The 16,766-nt window shown below is 41.6% G+C and overlaps 1 protein-coding gene across 1 annotated transcript in view; it reads right to left on the reverse strand.

Moving 5' to 3' along the window:
* The window catches only part of CFI (complement factor I), a 73,464-nt gene that overhangs the window by 42,667 nt on the left and 14,031 nt on the right, over positions 1-16,766 (reverse strand). Inside the window, exons 2-3 of the mRNA XM_023734801.1 lie at positions 4,746-5,025; positions 2,276-2,429 (exon numbers count right to left, since the gene is read on the reverse strand). Coding sequence (XP_023590569.1) covers positions 2,276-2,429; positions 4,746-5,025 — 434 coding nt within the window. The remainder of the gene's footprint in view (positions 1-2,275; positions 2,430-4,745; positions 5,026-16,766) is intronic.

The following is a 16,766-nucleotide window of genomic DNA, read 5'->3' on the forward strand; positions in this document are numbered from 1 at the left end:
AGGGAACACAACAGAGGGTCCCTGATGGAGCAGTAGAATGATGGGATGCAGAACTCAAATTCTAGTAAGAAGACCAGACTTAATGGTCTGACTAAGACTGGAGGCACCCCGGAAAGCATGGCCCCTGGTCTCTCCATCACCCCAGAGCTAAAACAATTTCCGAGGCCAACTCTTCAGACAGGGATTGGACTGGACTGTGGGACATAAAGTGATAACTTGTGAAGAATGTGCCTCTTAGACAAGTAGATACAAGGGACCAAAGGGGTGGCTTCTGTCCAGAGGTGAGAGGGGAAGGCAGAGAGAGTTAGGAGCTGGTTGAATGTTCATGGGGAATCAGGGGCGGAGGGGAGGAGTGTGCTGTCACAGAATGGGGTGAGCGGTTGGGGTCTCATAACAATGTATGTTAAAAATAATTCTGTATTGGAGACTAACTTGAAATGTAAACTTCATTTAATTACAACAATAATTATATATATATATATAGATATATATATAGCCAGAACTACCATCACACAGACACATTCTCTAACCCCAATGCAATTAAATAAGAAATCATTATCAAAAAGATAACCAAAGGGAGGTAAGAAAGATAACCAAAGTCAAACTAATACATTTATTTAGAAAGTAAAAAAGAGATTTACAGATTATTCATGGGTCAAAGGCAAAATTATATGGATTATTAGAAAATATTTTGAACTGAACAATAAATAAAATAACGCTTACAGAGACTTGTGGCATGCACATGGAGCAATACCTGGAGAGAAACTTCTACCCTGAGTACTTATATTAGAAAACAAGAAAATTTGAAAACTGATGAATTAAGCATCCAACTCAATGAATTAGAAAAAAAATACAATAGCATAAAGAAGAAGGGAGAATTAACAGCAAAGATCAATGAAATAGAAAATAAAGAAACAAGAGACAACAAATACAAAAATAAAAAAGACTAATCAAAGAAGCAAACCTCTGGAAGACGGTCAAGAGAAAAAGAGAAGGCAAAAAAAGAAAAAAGAAATCAAAGGACATATTGCATTGGGCAAATCTGCTGCCAAAGACCCCTTTAAAGTATTGAAAAGGAAAGATGTCACTTTGAGGACTAAGGTGTGCCCGACCCAAGCCATGCTATTTTCAATCACCTCATTTGCATGTGAAAGCTGGACAATGAATAAGGAAGACCGAAGAAAAATGAATGCCTTTAGATTATGGTGTTGGTGAAGAATATTGAATATAGCATGGATTGCCAGAAGAATGAACAAATCTGTCTTGGAGGAAGTATTGTACAGCCAGAATGCTCCTTAGAAGCTAGGACGGCGAGACTTCGTCTCACATACTTTGGACATGTTATCCGGAGGGACCAATCCCTAGAGAAGGCTATCATGCTTGGTAAAGTAGAGGGTCACTGAAAAAGAGGAAGACCTTCAAGATGAATTGACACAGTAGCTGCGACAATGGGCTCAAACACAGCAACGATTGTGAGGATGGGGCAGGACCGGGCAGTGATTCGTTCTGTTGTACGTAAGGTCGCTATGAGTTGGAATCGACTCAATGTCACCTAACAACAACATGATAAGCTCACTAAGATTTCCTAGAGGTAGAATGTCCTATTCACCACAGAATAATTTCCAGCAGTATAATCAGGAAACAGTTTGTTTACATATTTACTAATACTATGATTTACAATATATATTAAGCGAGAAAAAAGAGAGAAGGCATAAGTAAGCAATATTACATGTGAAAAAGTGGACATGGAGTAGAGATAGACATAAGTAGAGACAGAGGGTAAAAAATGCATTTGCAACTCTGTGAATCAGCAAAGTGTTTGCGTCCAGACTCTTCTTTAACAAACTTATCGATGCTCTGTACTGGACAGTGTACTACGTGCTAGGCAAACGTGGACACATCTGATCCTTGTAACACTGTTATTAGGCAGGTAGTTACTATTTTCCGTTTCCATATGAGGAAACAGAGGCACTAGGGGAATCACCCCAAAAAAATAAAAATAAAAAAACCAAATGCGTTGATGTCAAGCTGACTGCAACTCATAGTGACCCTATAGAACAGAGTAGAACTGTCCCATAGGGTTTCCAAGGCTGTAAACCTTTATGGGAGCAGACTGCAAGCAGCTGATGGGTTCCAATGGCTGACTTTTTGATTAGTAGCCGAGTGCTTAACCACTGCGCCACCAGGGCTCCTTACAAGAGAATTAGGTAACCAAAAAGCAAATAGTTGGGACAATAAAATCAACCCTGGGAAAATCACTAATACAAGCACCCACTGTTGAAATCCAAGGTCACGGCAAGCCACGTTGGCCTGTGTTATGCTCCAGCTGTTTTTACAGATGAACATCTTTTCATCTTGGTCCACAAGTTTTACTTCAACAATTCCTTCTGAATTCGTGTTTCTATAATTCACAGAAACACTGAATTGTCCTAAAATAAAAACCAAAAGAAAGAGAAATATTTAGGCATTCACCTTTTCCCTTGAGTAAGAACCTCAAAAATAGTAAACTATATAATGTCAAATTAACTTTGAACATCATAAAGATTTTAACAAATAATAATAAACACTATTTTATGAGTGCTTACTGTGAGTCAGTGGCTGTGCTACAAGTTATATAGAATACCATCAAATCCTCGCAGCCATCCTATGAAGATTAAGCCTGTATTCTCATTTTTACACATGAGAAACTAAGGCTAAGAGATATTAAGTTACTGGCTTAAGTGATAAAACCAGGAATTTGAACATGCTGTGTGAATCCTGGATCCCTCGTGGTGTAGTGGTTAAGTGCTTGACTGCTAACTTAAAGGTCAGTGGTTCAAACCCGCCAGCCACTTCGCAGGAGAAAGATGTGGCAGTCTGCATCTGTGAAGATTACAGCCTTGGAAACCTTATGGGGGCAGTTCTACACTGTCCTATAGGGTCTCTATGAGTTGGAATTGACTTGATGGCAACAGGTGTGGTTTTTTAATTTATATTAATCTTGCTGAGGCATTGGTGAGTCAGTGGTAGAATTCTCACCTTCCATGGAGGAGACCTGGGTTCCACTCCGGGCCAATACACCTCATGCACAGCCACCACCCATCTGTCAGTGGAGGCTTACGTGATGCTGAACAGGTTCAGCCAAGCTTCCGGACTAAGACGGACTAGGAAGAAAGCCTTGGTAATCAACTTCCAAAAATTAGCCAATGAAAACTCTATGGATCACAATGGTCAGATCTGCAATTGATAATGGGGACAGAGCAGGACCAGGCAGCATTTCATTCTGTTCCGTTGGGCATGGGGTTACCATGAGTTGGGGGCTGACTCTACGGCAGGTAGTAACAACAACAGTATTAATCTTACATGTCCCAAGGTGGTGCAAACGGTTAATACGCTTGCCTGCTAACTGAAAAGTTGGAGGTTCACGTCTACCCAGAGGCCCCTTGGAAGAAAGGCCTAGTAGTCTACTTCTGAAATCAGCCATTGAAAACCCTATGGAGAACAGTTCTACCTGACACACACGGGGTCACCATGAGTCGAAGTCGACTCTACAGCAATTGGTTTTTGTCTATTAATCTTACTCCAAAGTTCACGGTCTTAAAAGCAAGCCAAACAAACAATAATGAAAATGTAAGAAGGGTTTATGCCTTCTCATATATTTAAGGCATTCAGTTGAGGAGAAGAAAGGCTGACACAGACAAGATAACCACCGCTGCCTTCCTCCTCTCCAGCAACTCACAGGGAGGCGCTCAACAGGGTGCTTTCTTCCTCCTTTTCCGCATTACCTCAGCATCTTAACTTAGTATCACAAAAATATGTAAGCTACTGTGAGCTGGTTTATGTCATGGTGCTTTAGCAAGAACTTGGTAAGTGTTAATCTGTAAATTCACTAAGTGTCTGTCATAACTTGATACCAGAGGACAGTAAGCCTGAGTTTTGCTGTCATGGCTAAAATTTAATGAGCACTTTCGGTGTGCCAAGAACGTGCATCATTTTATTTAATCTTCACAAGAGCCTTATGGGTTAGGGACTACCATTACTCAAATTTTACAGAGGAGGAAAGTGGGGCCCAGAGAGGTCATACAGCTTGTCATTGACCTGGGTGGGGCTTGGAGGGTCTTGAAATAAAATCTGACTGACAGTGAAACCCTGATCTTAACCATTCCACCAATCTGCATATTAGGGTCCCAGCCCCCTTATAAATTAGGCACCTGGGTGGAAGGTAGACAAGCTCTCTAGTCTAAGAGGCCAAGTTTGCTAGGTTGGAGTATGTCCAAGTCAGCAATGGCCCAAGCTCCATGTGGATAATTAAGGCCAGTGGGGTAGGGGGTGGGAGGGAGAGGCAGGTGATAGAAGAATGGAAGCTGGCAGAAACCATTGGGGCCAGAGGTCCAGAAGAGGGCTGACAATGCCGCATATCAGTACCAATCTCATGTAAAGACTTTTTCATTGGGTCCGAAATGGACTCTAAATGGCCCTGGGAATAATCCCATTAACCAAATAGAAGTGAGAATGGAGGCAGCAGAGGGTAGTACTAATGCTATGGGGAGGCCTGGGGTTAGGCAACATGCTCTAGACTCAAGGGCTGAACTCTCCTGATTCCTGATTTCTTTAGTTATCCCCTAAATTACTGTGGAGAGTCAAGAGAACTCTGAGTCATTTTCACCATATTTCACAGGAAATGGATTTTCTAGTAGAAAGTATGGCAGATATTTGCCCTTTTATATCATAGAATAACTTGGTCTTGAAAACTAGGCTTTTCCTACCTTCAGGTGTGCATTTTCCATTATTTAAAAATTTTGCCTCTGGACGAAGACATTCAAAACTCTTTTGCTGACAGTATGTTGGATAGCTTCTTCCATTAGTTGAACAAACCGAAGTACCATTCTTTGGGCACTGATAAGGGAGCTTACAAACACAGGTTCCGTCGATGCATTTCTGCCACGGTTGGCAGAAGACTTTATTACAGGAGAGATGTGTGTATTTTTCTGTTAAGCACTTTTTGTCTATGAGATCCTCTTGAGGTGTGTCTGATGTTAAACTGCGCTGTCAAACACAAAGTAAACATTAACTTAGTAACAAACCAAAGTCTTCTTTTTGATTTAGCCATTGAAAACCCTATGGACTAGATGGCAATTGTTCGTTTATTGTCTATTTTATAAGGTTATTGTAAGGATTAGAAACAATATGTATATAATGGTTGGCAGGTATTAAGCATGAAATCAATGATTATCCTAAGGCCAACGTAAAATTCAATGAATCTTAGCAGTTATGTTGAGTAACAAACTTGGTGCTGAATATAGTCTCATGGAATGAATGATGAATGAAATTTATTAATTGCATTATTAAATGCAAAACTATCAAACTCATACTGTGTGCAAGATCTTGCTTAGCTGAATATGACATGGTCTCAGTTTTCTAAGGGTCTACTATCTGGGCAGTAAGATAAAAACACACATAATAACCGGGATACAAGGCAGACTGTGGTAAGTGATGTAACTGGTACAAACACAACACAATACTCTTAGAGAACCAGGGTGGGAGAGATTCAGTCTTTCTAGAGACCAAAGTGGTAGCATTTTAGCAAGGCCCTGAAAGACAGGTGTGCCTATTAGGGGGTTGGTGCTAGCGGAAGCACAGAAGAGGGATATGCAGAATATATTTAGGGAATTGTGAGCAGTCCTATCTAACAATTGTACACAGATGGTGTGTGTTTCAAATGGGGTGGTCAATGAGCAGGAAATGGTAGAGGAAGAGGCAGTAGGAGTGGAGCATGAGAATGGTTTGAAAAGAATTGAGCAAGAAAAAGCAATAGGATTTGACAGTTTAATCCATGTAGGGGCTGAGGGTGAGGAGGAATGTATTGGTCCTAGGTTTTGAGGCTGAGTGATTGTAAGGATGTGTAATGCCCTTAATCAAAACAGATATTCAGTTAAGGTAGAGCATTATGGATTTGGTTTGGGATCTATCGACTCTGAGATGCCTGAAGGACATACATTGGGAATATTTTGTAGTAAGGGGAAAATGTGTGTCTGCGTTTGGAAGACAAGTCATTGGCTTATTTATCAAGTAATTCAATAAATGAATCAGTAAACACTACTCTGTGTTGGAGTCTCTGGGTAGCCAAACAGTTAAGTGCTCGACTATTAACTGAAAGGTTGGTGGTTCAAACCCACTCAGAGGTCCCTGGGAAGACATGCCTGGAAATCTACTACCAAAAGGTTACAGCCTTGAAAACCATATGGAGTGCAACTGTAACCTGCACACATGGGGTCACTATGAGTTGAACTCTACAGCAACTGATTTGTTTTTTAAGGAGCTAAAAACCTCTGCCCTGAGGAGAGTACCATCCAGAGGAGAGACAAGCAAGTTCCCTGATAGAGATGGGCCAGGGATCCATGAAAACATGTGAGCCTGACTAGCATGCTGGGGACATTTCCAGGAGAAGCTGACATCTGGGTTGAGTTCTGATGGTCCAGAGGAGGAGTCAGTTTGTGGAGAGGAGTGTAAAATGAGGGAATGGTGGGGCATGAGATGGGAGAAGCAATGAGGGAGCACATCAAGGGGGGGCCATTGAAGGACTTTAAACAGGAAAGCAGAGTTTCATTTTGGAAGATCCTTCTGGAGGCTACTGGGAGGACAAATCAGACAGGTAGGAGCTGATTAGACCTGTAGGAATCCAGAAGGGATATGACAAGCCTGGGAGCAGGCCGATTGGACAAAAGTCCATTGCGGAAAGCCAATGCTCTCTCTGTCTGCCAGTCGCCCCTTTTGGAGGATGGGCAGTCCAGGCAGTGCTGAAAGCTTGTTACCCTAACCCCCAGCAGGGGTCTCCTCTATTTCTTAGTGCCCTCCAGCTGCAGCAATAAAAAGCCGGGGCTGAGACAAATCAAACAATGTCTTAAAAGCTGTTATGAACACAAATAAAAACCAGCCAATTAAAACCATGCAAAAATTTGCAAAAGTTTTGACAGTATTCTATCCAATATACTTCTCAGTAAACTTTACAAATAGCTAAAGAAACAAGGAAATTTGACAAATCAGTCATTTGGTAAACTGGCTTTTTTCTTTTTCTTGTCATTGTTTAAAATTGTAAATTATACACAACATAAAACTTGCCATTTTAACCATTTTCAAGTGTATGATCCAGTGGTGTCTTAGGCTGAGTTCCCTAGAGGAGTAAAACCAGTGAAGCGCATATATATATATATATATATATATGTAGATATATATATATATATATGTAGATATATATATACACATGTACAAAAAGAGAGAGGGAGAGCCCTGGTGGCATGGTGGTTAAGAGCTATGGTGCAAATCAAAAGGTCGGCAGTTTGAATTCAACAGCTGTTCCCTGGAAACCCTATGGGGCAGTTCTACTCTGTCCTATAGAGTTGCTATGAGAAGGAATTGACTCGACGGCAACAGGTTTGGTTTTTATATACATATACGTGTGTGTGTATATATATATATAGAGAGAGAGAGAGATTTATCTCAAAGAAATGGCTCATGTAGTTGTGGAGGCTGGCAAGTCCCAAACATGTGAGTCAGCTGTCAGGCTGGAGGCTTCTCCTGACTCATGTGGTTGTAGGGGCTGACGAGCTCAAAATCAGCAGGTCAGGTGAGAGGCTCCTGGCTCATGGGGTTGCGGGAGCTGCTGAATCCCAAGATCTGCAGGTCAGGTGGCACGCTGTTGGCTCACATCCCAAGAACCAGAGGTCACAGGATGTCAAGTCGGATGCAGGAGCCAGAGAGAGTTTACCAGAACATCCATATATATTGGATGCAGGCCACACCCCCAAGGAAACTGACTGGCTTTCAAATGAGTGGATGCTCACATCAGATTACAAAATAAAGGATGATTACATAATAACTGCCAGAACACTGAGTATCATGGCCTAGCCAAATTGACACATAACCTTAATCATCCCAGTTCACCCCTTGTCAACCTGGCATCTGTACACATGTTCTTAAACCATACAAAACCTCTAAATAAAGACAATTATAAAGTCATACTTGCACTTAACATGATACAACTAACATGCATACAACCAAAGATGTACTAGCCCCGTTTACATATCATACTTTATAGTAAGTAATGGAATGAGGGAGCGAAGAAAAAAAGATATTCGATATACATATACATTTACATGTATAACAAAACAAGGGATAAATACTAAAAACAATTACAGTCTTCATTTCTGCACTGGTCACGTGATCACAGCTGGTATTTAGAACTACCTTCTTCTACCACCCATTCCGTGTTTCCTTCACCATCAGCAAGCACCTCAGCTGATCACGGTTCTTTGCATGGTAGGGTGACCCAAACCTTCATTCCTGAAGGGTCTGGGCCATTACTAGTCATGTCGGAATTGGGTTGCTGTAGTTCTTCACTGACTTTAACGACAGGACATGGTAGTACTAACAGATGCCCTAAGGGATCTCCTGTATTCCAGACATACTCTTCTTTACCTCCATTATGTAACTTCAATCCAATTTCCCCTTGGTAATTGGATCAATCACACCAGCCAATATAGTAACTCTCTTCTTTGTCTGTTGTTCCAGAGGCATAAGACACCTAAAGTGGCTCAGTGGCATTCTTAACTTTCAGTTCAATGGAATCAGTGTTGCCTCCTGGTGGGAGCATTCCTCCCTTTGGAACTAAGATGTCCAGAACTTCAGAGCATAGGGTCACGGGGAAAGGAAGCAAAAATCTTGTGAGTGGGTACTAGGGATAATTTGGCCATCCGGCCAAACCATTGGCCACAACTTATAAATCAGTATACAATCTCACATACGTCCATTTTTCCTTCCAAGCAAAGTGAGCAACCAGGCGCACTGCTCAAAGTTCTTCCCATTGGGAGGGTTTTCGCTCACCACCATCCTTCAGGGAGGTCCCAGAAAGGAGCTGCAGTGCTGCCACTATCCATTTTCAAGTGGTGCCACGCCCATTTCCACCCCCTGATTCCTGGACCATGAATCCTGGGTATGGGGGAAAAAACACCATATACTGACGCTGGTTTAGAGCATATACAGCCTCCTGGAGAACATTGCCCCAACCCTGCAAGGTATTGCCACCTAGCTGGTGTTGTAACTGTGTCTTTAGAAGGCCATTCCATCATTCTATCAAGCCAGCTGTTTCAGGATGATGAGGAATGTGGTAAGACCAGTGAATTCCATGAGCATGGGCCCATTGACACACTTCATTTGCTGTGAAGTGAGTCTCCTGATCTGAGGCAATGCTGTGTGGGATGCCATGACAGTGAAGAAGGCATTCTGTAACTCTACGGATGGTAGTTTTGGTAGAAACATTGCATGTAGAGAAGGTAAATCGGTATTCAGAGTAAGTATCTATTCCAGTAACAACAAAATGCTCCCCTTTTCATGACAGAAGCAGTCGAATGTAATCAACCTGCCACCAGTTGCTGGCTGATCACCTCGAATATGGTTCCATATCATGGACTCAGTGCTGGTCTCTGCTACTGGCAGATAGAACATGCAGCAGTGGCTGTAGCCAAGTTGGCCTTGGTGAGTGGATGTCCATGTTGCTGAGCCTGTGCATAACCTCCATCCCTGCCACCATGGCCACTTTGTTCATGAGACAGGAGTGTTCATAATGACAGGAGTGGCTAGGGAAAGAAGTTGACTGGCATGTATAGAACATGTCATCCTATCCACTTGACTGTTAAAATCCTCCTATGCCAAGGTCACCCTTTGGTGAGCATTCACATGGGACACAAATATCTTCACTTCTTTGGCCCATTCAGAGAGGTCTATCCACATACCTCATCCCCATGCCTCCCTGTCACCAATTTTCCAATCATGTTCCTTCCAAGTCCCTGACCATCCGGCCAAACCATTGGCCACAACTTATAAATCAGTATACAATCTCACATATGTCCATTTTTCCTTCCAAGCAAAGTGAGCAACCAGGCGCACTGCTCAAAGTTCTGCCCATTGAGAGGATTTCCCCTCACCACCATCCTTCAGGGAGGTCCCAGAAAGGAGCTGCAGTGCTGCCACTATCCATTTTCAAGTGGTGCCTGCATATTGCACAGAGCCATCTGTAAACTAGGCATGAGTTTTCTCTTCCTCAGTCAGCTGATCATGAGGAACACCCCATGAGGCCATAGGTGCAGACTGGGAGAAGGAAAGTAATGTGACAGGAGTGGAGACCGTGGACATTTGGGCCACTTCCTCATGTAAGTTACTTGTGCCTTCAGGTCCTGCTAAAGCCTGATCTTGTATATTTCACTTCCGTTTAATTATGCAGTGCTGCTGTGCATGTCTGACTTTATGACTCTGAAGCCCTGAGCTCATCTTTCTTTCACCACTTTGTCTAGCAAAAGGACCAACAAACCAGCCTCCCTATACTTCTCAGTTTGACAGAAATTCTGAAAGGCATCAAATACACAACCACCCAGAGCCTTGTTTCTCACAAATATTTGATCCAATGGTGGTGATATTTTACGTATTTCTACTGCCACCTCACACCATGGATTAGCTGTACCCTCTTCCTTACTGGAATTAAAGTCATCAGTATATTTAAGTCTAGCCGAACTTGAAAACCAATTCAGAAAACTCATCCTTAAGATTTTGTTCCTCTAAGATTAAAGGGGCACATCAGCCCAGGGGCAAGGACTAGAAGGCAGGAGGGGACAGGAAAGCTGGTAATAGGGAACCCAAGGTTGAGAAGGGAGAGTGTTGACATGTCGTGGGGATGGTAACCAATGTCACAAAACAATGTATGTACTAATTGTTTAATGAGAAAGTAGTTTTTTCTGTAAAAATAAAAAAAAAAAAAAAAGTTTTTTTTCCCTCCTCTAAAACCACTCTCGGTACCAAATGTCTTAGGCTGGGTTCTCTGGAGTAACAAAACCAATGAAGCGTATATATAAATATACAGACAGAGATTTATCTCAAGGAAATGGCTCACACAGTTGTGGAGGCTGGCAAGTCCCAAATCTGTGGGTCAAGAGTCAGGCTGGAGGCTTTTCCTGACTCACGTTGTTGCAGGGGCTGACAAACCCCAAATTGGCAGGTCAGGTGGAATGCTGCTGGCTCATGGGATTGTGGGAGCTGGTGAATCCCAAGATCTGCAGGTCAAGCGGAAGGCTGCTGGCTCACGTCACAAGAACTGGAGGTCAGAGGATGATGAGGCAGATGCAGGATCCACAGAGAGTGAGCTTTGCCAGAACATCCATATATATTGGATGTAGGCCACATCCCCCAAGGAAACTGACTGGCTTTCAGCTGATTGACCTTTCAACTGATTGGCTGCTCATATCAGATCACAAAATGGTGGATAACTATGTAATGTCTGCCAAACTACTGAGTATCATGACCTTGCCAAGTTGACACATAACCTTAACCATCGCAAGTGGCATTAATCACACTCACACTGTTGTGCAATCATCACCACTATTTGTTTCCAAAGTTTTTCATCACCCCAAACAGAAACTCTGTATCAATTAAGCTATAACTTCCCCTTGCCCTCTCTCCCCAGCCCACGGTAACCACTAATCTACTTTCCATCTCTTTGCATCTGTCTATTCTAAATATTTCATATAAATGTGATCATATAATATTTGTCCTTTTGTGCCTGACTTCTTCACTTAATGTTGTGAAGTTTCATCCATGTCATAGTATGTGTTAGAACTTCATTCTTTTTATGGCAGAAAAATATTGCATTGTTTGTTTATATCATATTTTGTTTATCCATTCATCTGTTGATGGACACTTGGGTAGTTTCCACATTTTAGCTATCATGAACAATGTTGTAATGAACGTTGGTGTATAAGTATCTATTTGAGTTCTTGATTTCAATTTTTTGGTATATATACCCAGCAGTAGAATTGCTGGGCCATATGGTAATTCTATGTTTAATTTTTTGAGAAATTGCCAAACTGTTTTCTACAGCAGTTGCTGTTTTACATTCTGCCCAGCAATACATGAGGGCTCCAGTTTTTCCACATTCTCTCCAACACTTATTTTCTGATTTTTTTAGGTGTGAAGTAGTATCTCATTGTGGTTTTGATTTGCCTTTCCCTAAAGATGTTGAGCATCTTTTCATGTGTTTATTGGCCATTTGCATATCTTTTTTGAGAAATATCTATTACAATCCTTTCAAATGTATATTAAACCCTTTATATATATGATTTCCAAATATGTTCTCCCATTTTGTAAATTGTCTTTTCTCTTTCTTGATAATGTCCTTTGATGAGCAAAAGTTTTTGGTAAACTGGCTTTTGACAAATTAATCGAGAATGCAATCTACCAGTTAGACACTTTCATGGGTGCATGTACCTTTTTTGTAGCAATTCTCAGAGTTGGAATATTTATAATTATTTAACTTCTGTATTTTCCACTGACCGGACTGTAAGGCCCTAACAACAGAGACCTTTTACCTGTCCCTCTTATGCTGAAAAAGCGATACTACAACCGAGTGCAAGTAGAAAGCAACTTGATTCTTTTCCACCTTTATTCCTTTAAATCTTTTCTGAGGACTCAGTCTTCCTTGATCTTTGGACAGAAACTAGGGCAGGTGTCATTACTTTTCCGGTTACTCTTAGATTAAAGCAAAAACAAAAAATTAAAAAACATTTAGTCCCAGGAAAAGTCACTAAACAGGCCTGCGTAACAGCTGAGACTCTGACCCTTTTTTCAGGTGAAAGCTTTCCCCCTCTCTCAGTTCAGACTTGCTTCAGGGGTTTGGTAGGCTCTTTTATATTTGTTCTCTTTGAGTTCTCCTCTACCCTACAGCTTGCAGGCCATGGTTTCTCTCCTCCACAGGGTCAAAGTAAGGAGAGAGGTGTGGGGAACAGGGCCCTATCTGACTGTTGCTGTGATCTGACCTTGGCACTCTGAGCTTGGTGGGGTAGGGGGTTAAAGCTGACTCTCTCTTGTGGGGTGATTTACAGGTTTTCTAGAGTTTAGGATAATGGGAACACCTGATGTCAACCCCCCTGTTGCTGGCAATGCCTCTTCTCTAGCTGGCCACTAATGGTGGATGCCTTCTCAACTTCTGTATCCAGCAGTATACCTCCAGCTTCTTTCTGCTGAGATTGCACAATTTGGCAGGGAGCTTCTTGGAGAGGACCCTATTCAAATGATCCCCAGGTCCATTGCTTCCCAAGGGCCTACATCTGCCCTTCTACCCTGTTCCCTCTGGAAGCACTGTTTGCTCTAACACAGACACCTTTCTTTGCTCTGCCAACAGGCACCTCCAGCCATATCCTTTTGTTTTCATTTGTGTGTCAAATACCAGTTCCTTTGTCCCCCCAGACTCCAGGAAGCAAATATCAAGCATTCCAAGGAGACCTATTCCAGACCCTTTCACAATGTTTGAAGACAAGTAGTAGCACTACCCACTCCTTCCTCATTGCTGTTCCTCACTCCAACAACTTTTTCAAGATATTCCTAATTTCTTCACTTTCAATGCTTTTTACATGTTCAACAGGTTAAGAGTTGCAAATTCAAGTCCCTGATGGAGCAGGAGAAAAGTAGGGTGCAGAACTCAAATTCTAGTAAAAAAGACCAGACTTAATGGTTTGACTGAGACTGGAGGGACCCTGGAAGACATGGCCCCCGGACTCCATTGGCCCAGAGCTGAAACCATTCCTGAGGCCAACTCTTTAAACAAAGATTAGACTGGATTATGGGACATAAAATGATACTCATGAAGAGTGTGCTTCTTAGTTCAAGTAGATACAGGAGACTAAATGGGCAGCTCCTGCCTGGAGGCTGGATGAGAAGGCAGAGAGGGTCAGGAGCTGGTTAAATGGACATGGGAAATCTGGGGTGGAAAGGAGGAGTGTGCTGTCCCAGTGTGCTGATTTGAATTGTAAACTTACTTAAAGCACAATGAAAAATAAATTAAGAAAAAAAGTAGCAAATCCAGTCTGGGACCACTTCTTTTGCTAGTTTCACATTCTGAGTAGCTCAGTTTGGAATGTGGAAATACTTGCCACTGATTATTTTGTTTTTAGTCTTTTGAGTTTTATTTAAAACTGAGAAGAAAGAGTATCACTTTAACACCCCTTTACAAACATTTTATTTACCTTTGTGTCCCCACACCGGGCACAGTGCCTAACATTCATTGAGTGAATAGTGAAAAAGAACAGCAAAGGCAGAATACTGAGGAGAATTCACATTTAAGGGGAAGAAGAAATGAAGGAGGCAAAAGAGATATTGCTTTCCAGCGAGTGGGGTATTGCTTGTGCGTTCAATGGTGCAGAAAGCTCCAGAGGATGAAAATGGAAAAAAGGCCATCGAGTTTGATGAATAAAGGTCATTGGGGCCCTTTGAGGAAGTAGCTGAGTATGAGAAGCAGAAACCAGACCTTGGTGAGTAGACTCCTGAATAGGAGGTAAAGAAGTGGAAGAAGAAGTATAGCCTAACCCTTTCTAGAAGTTTGATTGTTTATTTGGTTACACATAAGGGACTGAACACAGACTTTTATCTCTGCTTCTTTAAACCCATTAAAATTAGATTAAAAGCTTTTTTAAAAAGGGATAAGTAAGGTCAAAGAGAGTGGAGGGAGGAGAGGAATGATAGTCCAGACTAGAGATGCTACCAAAATGAAGGAAGCTGGAAAGCAGAGGGGCTAGTGGAAACTTACTGAGTAGAAAGAAACCCAAGCCTACATGAGGGTAGACCACCTGAAAAAAGAGGGCTGAAGTGGTTTTTCCCTGCTGTATAACCTAGCCTATACGGACTGACACAGTCTTCATAATTCAAAACCTTGAGAACCACTGGTCTAGGGAATACGGGACCTCAATCATTCTGTGTGTGAGCAGACTGAGGCATGCTAAAGAATTTTTTCCATCTTCATTGAGCTTGGAGTTACAAGCTGTAATATAAGACTACCAAATATGTGGAGGAGGTATTTCCAATTGTAGCCCTAGACCATCTGCATCAAAACCACCTTACAAATGCAGATTCATGAACTCAACAACACACTTTCTGAATCAGAATCTCTAGGGGGTAGGCCTGGGAATCTGCACTTTAAACAAGCTCCATAAGGATTCTTCTGCTTCCCAAAGTGAAAGACTGAGAGCCAATTCCTTAGACTACAATAATTTTCAAAGTGAGTTACACACATCTTGGGGAGTATGAAGATAATCAGGAGCAGTGTATATGGAAAAATTTTAGAAATCCTATTATTTTTTATTGAAAAAGTAGGAAGGAAAGGAATTAATCTGTACTAATATTTAAATATGGGTTGACACTTGTGCCTTCACTCACAAAATATTCATTCACTGTTTATTGAGCGCCTACTATGTGCCAGGGACTATTCTAGGACCTGAGGATAAAACCTCAAAGAACAAAGTCAGGGAGCTTACATCTCTGGTAGCAGGAGACAGATATAAACAAATAAACAAGTAAGCATATAGTTATAACATAAAGTGTCAAATGCTATGCAGGGTAAGAGGGATAGGGAGTGTCACCAGTGGGGGAGGATTGCTATTTTGTTATGGTTTTCAAGGAAGACTTTAGGGAAAAGATTACCTTGGATTGTAGACCTGAAGATGTGAGAGAGCAAGTCATGCAGATATCTAGGGGGAATGTACAATCATCCCCCCTTATCCGTGGTTTCATTTTCTGCAGTTTCAGTTACCCGCCGTTAGAAAATGTTAAATGAGTAGATAGCATGATGAAATTTCATGCTGTCCTGCTCATTCACATAGCTTTTATTACAATATATTGTTATAATTCTTCTATTTTACTATTAGTTATTAATCTCTTACTGTGCCTAACTTATAAATTAAACTTAATCATAGGTATGAATGTAAGGACAAATCATAGTATGTGTAGGGTACTATCTGAGGTTTCAGGCATCCACAAACGGTCTTGGAATGTATCTCCGGCAGATAAGGAGGGACTACTGTATCATGGTCAGAGGAAACAGCAGAAACAAAAGCTCTGAGGTAGAAGCATACATAGTGTGTTCTTAGTCAAGAGGCCAATGTGGCTGCAGAGGAATGAGTGACAGGGAGAAGAGAAGGAGGTGAGGTCAGAGAATTGGAGGGGTGGGCGACAGATCATGTAGGACCTTACAGGTTACTGTAAAAATGTTGAGCTTATTCGCTGAATGAAACATAAAGCCATTGGAAGGTGTGAGCCTTACAGCATTTAGTGGTTAGGCAGATGAGGAATAACTAATAAAGGAGACTGGAAAAATATGGCCAGTGAAGCAGAAAGTGAATAAATAGAAAATGACAACCAACTTCATATGGAAAGGGAAGAGGCCCTGGGTAAGTAAAGCATTACTGAAGAAGAACAAAGTGGGAGGCCTCGCACTTCCTGATTTTACAACCGATTATACCACCACGATAGTCAAAACAGCCTGGTACTGGTACAACAACAGATACATAGACCAATGGAACAGAATTGAGAATCCAGACATAAATTCATCCACCTATGAGCAGCTGATATTTGACCAAGGCCCAAAGTTTGTTAATTGGGGAAAAGACAGTGTCTTCAACAAATGGTGCTGGCATAACTGGATATCCATCTGCAAAAAACTGAAACAAGACCCATATCTCACACCATGCACAAAAGCTAACTCAAAATGGATCAAAGACTTAAATATAAAATTGCAAATGATAAAGATCATGGAAGAAAAAATAGGGACAATGTTAGGAGCCCTAATACATGGCATAAACACAATACGAACCATAAGTAACAATGCACAAGCACCAGAAGAGAGACTAGATAACTGAGAGCTCCTAAAAATCAAACACTTATGCTCATCAAAAGACTTCACCAAGAGAGTCAAAAGA

The sequence above is a fragment of the Trichechus manatus genome, unplaced genomic scaffold (assembly GCF_000243295.1).
Source record: "Trichechus manatus latirostris isolate Lorelei unplaced genomic scaffold, TriManLat1.0 scaffold00071, whole genome shotgun sequence".
Classification (NCBI taxonomy): domain Eukaryota; kingdom Metazoa; phylum Chordata; class Mammalia; order Sirenia; family Trichechidae; genus Trichechus; species Trichechus manatus.